Here is a 4,898-nt window from a genome sequence, read left to right as displayed (position 1 = left end):
GCGAGTTATAGAGAGCATTAATCAGTTTAATTTTTATTCATACCGATCATCGATAAAAGTAAGTCACCATCATCTCAGGTGGTAGCGAAAGTTTTATTATACAGAGACTTGGATTAAAGTAAATTAAGGGAAGACTAAAGAAGGTGAGTATAAATTCTCCACTTAACTCATCAAAATTTTATTGTATAAACTGTACCTTTAATCTATAATTCTTAGATTATTATTTGGAAATATTTGTTGATTACTTGATTTCACATATTACTTGTTAGTTGTATAAACGCTACATTTGTGTTGGTTGTATATTTGTTTAATTATATACATGCTATATTCATGTTGATTACATATCGGTTCTAAATAAAGAGGCTTACATATACGGGTTAAATAAAGGTGTTGTGATCTTCATATTCCTGTATTCACAATTACACTTGAAAACCTTCGGGTTTATAAATGGGGCATTTGGGTCATACTCCTGGAAACCTTCGGATTTATATATGGGGCATTCAGGTCATACACCTGAAAACCTTCAGGTTTATATATGGGATCTTCGGGTCAAACACTTGGAATCTCGGGATGATGTAGCATATGAATAGTCATAACAAAGAAAATAGAATACAAAAGCATATGCATAAATGTTCATAACATAAGCACTTAACTATTTTATATATGTGCATGACTTTCCATAGACTAAGCTGTTTTAATTTATATTGACTGAGTTGTGACTCACGGAAATGTATATACATTTCAGATGATCTTAAAGGTTAGACTTTTGCTTGATATGGAGTTTGGAGTTTAATATGTACAAGTTTAAGTTACAGGCCGGCCAGCTAATACTCCAAACTCCCCACTCCTCAACACTTATATATATAGCTATATGTAGATGAGTATTTTGGCAGCCACTTGTAATATTTTATGTTAAACTCTGTTTGTATAACTTAAGCAAGGAACGCGGGTTTATATTTGTAATAAATACTTTTTTGTGAATTTAAAATTTGAGCACTTGGATATGTTTAGTCTTATGAGTATACGTTTATTTGGATTGAACTATTCAAATACTATAAGGTACAAGGGTGACACAATTAGTTGGTATCGAAGTAGGGTTATGATTCTTAGGACATATATATTCATATGCATGAGATACGCTATAATTATATAGTTTTAACATATATGTACATATTTATAGGTCTATGGATATGAATCAAGATATTCATGTTCCCATTGCACAAAAGAGTGAAGGAGTAGCTGATCATCAATCTAGAAGTGGATCACATACTCCACAAGTACTATAACAAATTCAGGAAGTTGGTGGCAATTGACTTCTCCGGAACTAGATCCCGATGAAGTAGAAAAATAGTTGAAAATAACTGAAAGAGTATTCAGTATGATGCATTGTATTCCAGAGGAGAAGTTTGATTATGCAGTATCATTGCTGCAAGAAGATGCATATGATTGGTGGGAAACAGTTCCTGACTCAGCGGTGCAACCACCAATATTAAGTTGAGATGATTTTCTATGTGAATTCAGAGAGAAGTATATGTCTGAGATATACAAGGATGAGAATCAAAGAGTGTTTTGACTTTGAAATAAGGTATTATGAGTGTGGATGAATATGAGTTAAAGTTTACATAATTATCTCATTATGCCATGACTATGGTCTCAAATGAAATGGATCGATGTAGGCGTTTGAGAAAGGTCTCAAATATGATATTCGAAGCAAGATTACTCCTGGAGATCTTTGTATTTACACTTACTTGCCAGTTGTAGCCATCAGAGCTGAAGATCTAATCAAGAAAATGACAACTTGTTTTCAGAGGCCCTAAAGAAAAGGATCGAGATTTTCAGGTGAATTTTATGGAAGATCGGGTAAACTTCAGAACTTTAGTTCACTTGCACAATCATTTATACGGGGAGGTATTTTTGGATCTAGGGGTGGAAGGTCATCTATTTCTGGGAATGCAAATAGAAATCAACCCTCAACTATACAAGCAAGAATTACATGCCCACATTGTGGAAGACAACATATTGAAGAATGTAAAAAAAATACGGGAGGATGTTATTTCTGTGGAGAACAAGGTCATTTTTGTGATGGATGCCCATAAAGAACAAATTCAAGACCATTCGCTTCAGAACCAACTGTGCAAAACACAGGGACTAGAGGAGGTGGAACATCTTTTAGTCGAGGTCGAGGAAAATCTGTTGGTATGGGTGGAGGTAGTAACAGGTCTGAAACTCAAAGTTCCAATCCACTTACACATGCACGAGTTTTTTCATTAACCAGGGATGAAGATGCAACGGCACCGGAAGTAATCACTGGTAAAGTTCTTTTCCATAACTTAAAATTTTATGTTCTTATTGATCCTGAATCTACATATTCTTTCAAATAATCTAAAATGACATCACATATGCACAAGAATCCTTACATATTAGATTCTAAGGTGAATGTTCATAATCCACTAGGCGAGGTCGTAGTTGTAGACAAAGAATATAGAGATTGTGTTATTCAGATGAGTGGAGCAAAGTTGTATGCAGATTTGATAGTTTTACCTTTTCATGAGTTTGATATAATATTAGGAATAAATTGGTTATCTAGACATCATGCTAAGGTATATTGATACTAAGAAAGTTTTAATTGATTCTCCTGGTCAGAACAAAGTAGTATTTTGCGGTGATCGTCAAACTATACTGAGTTGCTTAGTTTATGCTATGAAAGCCTTTAAGATGATTAGAAATGGTTGTGATGCTTATTTGGCACATATGATTAACACTAATGCAACTACGAGTAAACTTGGAGATATTCCAGTGATTAAGGAATTTCCAGATGTATTTCTAGAGGAATTGTCACGAATGCCACCCGATAGAGATATAGAATTTTCTATTAAGCTTCTTCCAGGTACAACACCAATTTCGAATTCTCCATATCAGACGGCACCACTAGAATTAAAGGATTTAAAGAAATAATTGATCGATTTACTGGAAAAAAGATATATTCATCCAAGTATTTCACCTTGGGGTGCGCTAGTATTGTTTGTTAAGAAGAAAGATGGTACCATGAGATTATGTATAGTCTACTGCAAGTTAAATCAGGTTACAGTTAAGAATAAGTACCTATTACCAAGAGTGGATGATTTGTTTGACCAATTACAAGGTGCATATATTTTCTCGAATATTGACTTAAGATCAGGTTACCACAAGTTAAAAATTGCAAAAGAAGATATTCCCAAGACTGTTTTCAGAACGAGATATGGTCATTTTGAGTTTCTAGTTATGCATTTTGGATTAACTAATTGTTAGGTGTGAAATACACATAGAGGGAGGGGTGAATGTGTGTTCTTCATTTCTTTAAATTTATTTTTAGTAAATCAAGTTAAGTGCTTTAGGCTTTGGTGAACTCAATAGCTAAAATACGTTTGTGGTGATAATTAATTAATTGTAAAAAATATATGAAACAATTATCAAAACTCGCTTGATCTTTATTCAAAATCAACTGTGTTGTGCTAAAAATCTAAATTCTTAAATAATTAGAACTTATTTTCTACTTCAGAGAGAATACAATAGATCTAGACTGTTTTTGTTACTTCCAGACAAAGGACCTATGACACGCTTTATAAACCAGCATGCACAATTTACAGGAATTGGACTAAAATAGACTAACACAATTTTTAAAGATCTTTTGTCTATATCTATTCTAAGTGCTACTGATCTGCAGAAAATATTCCAGAGCTATTACACTCTATTGTCCATTTTATTTTGGCCCTTGATCTTTGCATTCTTCTAATAATAAAATGGTTTGTTGACTGGCGATTCGGAATCTTCATGATAATTGTATTATGTAAATAAAACTATTATCGAGATCTTCTAATTACAAAAAAGCCTTGTCGATATCTCCACATCTCGATATGCATTTGACTTGTCAATATCTCCGCGTCTCTAAATATATTTGACTTGTCGATATCTCCGCATCTCTATATGCATTTGACTTGTCGATATCTCCACATCTCTACATGCATTTCACTTGTCGATATCTCCATGTCTCTACATGTATTTGACTCATCGATATCTCTATATCTCTACATGTATTTGACTTGTTGATATATCCACATCTCTACATGACTTCGCAATAGAGATCTCTATAGCTTGTAGAGACTTCTCTATTTCTTTCATCTCTATATGACTTCTCTACAGGCTTGGACAGTTCTCGACATGACTTCTCGATAGGTTTGTATAGTTCTCAATATGATTTCTTGATATTCCTTGATCTGTGAATTCTCGATATCTGATTTAGAACATTTTTCAATCTATAACATTATTCTTCTTCAAGCTTTGTATCTTCATTATGAGGCATGATCATGCTTGATCATCTTCCAGAGCTTTATTCATTAGCTTGATGGTTGTTCATAGAAAAATATTCTAGTCTAGTCTTCTAATCATTTTTACAGACTCAAAGAACACATTTACAGATTACAAAAATTATTACAAGTCAACTAATTTTTAGGATTGTCAATATGACTTAGTCTTGTTATGTTAAGACATGTCTTGCACAATGCTAATACACCGACTGCGTTTATGGAGTTGATGAATAAGTTATTCCAACCTTTTCTTGATAGGTTTGTTATAGTATTCATTGACGACATACTCATTTACTCCAAAACTGCTCAAGATCACGAACAACACTTGAGGATAGTTTTGCAAACCTTAAAAGAGAAACATTTATATGCTAAGTTAAGACAATGTTGTTGAGCAAGATTGAAGCTGTACGTTTAACTCAACAATACTAGTTTGGATAACTCAACATAAAACAAGGACTTTAAAATAATCTATGTTCCACTAGGATCAGTACAGATTGTTTAATTGGGTATATGCACAAAAGGATTTGTTAGCTGCAGTGAAGAAGACATCAACAG

At 33.3% G+C, this 4,898-nt stretch overlaps 1 protein-coding gene across 1 annotated transcript; it reads left to right on the top strand.

The window, feature by feature from the left end:
• The first annotated feature begins 2,387 nt into the window (after positions 1-2,387).
• On the top strand, positions 2,388-2,955 carry LOC141691437 (uncharacterized). The gene is made up of 2 exons (XM_074496176.1): positions 2,388-2,600; positions 2,644-2,955. The coding sequence occupies exons 1-2, from the start codon at positions 2,388-2,390 to the stop codon at positions 2,953-2,955; spliced, it is 525 nt and encodes a 174-aa protein (XP_074352277.1).
• Positions 2,956-4,898: the final 1,943 nt, after the last annotated feature.

Source organism: Apium graveolens, chromosome 10 (genome assembly GCF_009905375.1).
Source record: "Apium graveolens cultivar Ventura chromosome 10, ASM990537v1, whole genome shotgun sequence".
NCBI lineage: Eukaryota > Viridiplantae > Streptophyta > Magnoliopsida > Apiales > Apiaceae > Apium > Apium graveolens.
Note: the sequence above shows the minus strand (reverse complement) of the source record. Positions and strands in the feature narration are given on the sequence as shown.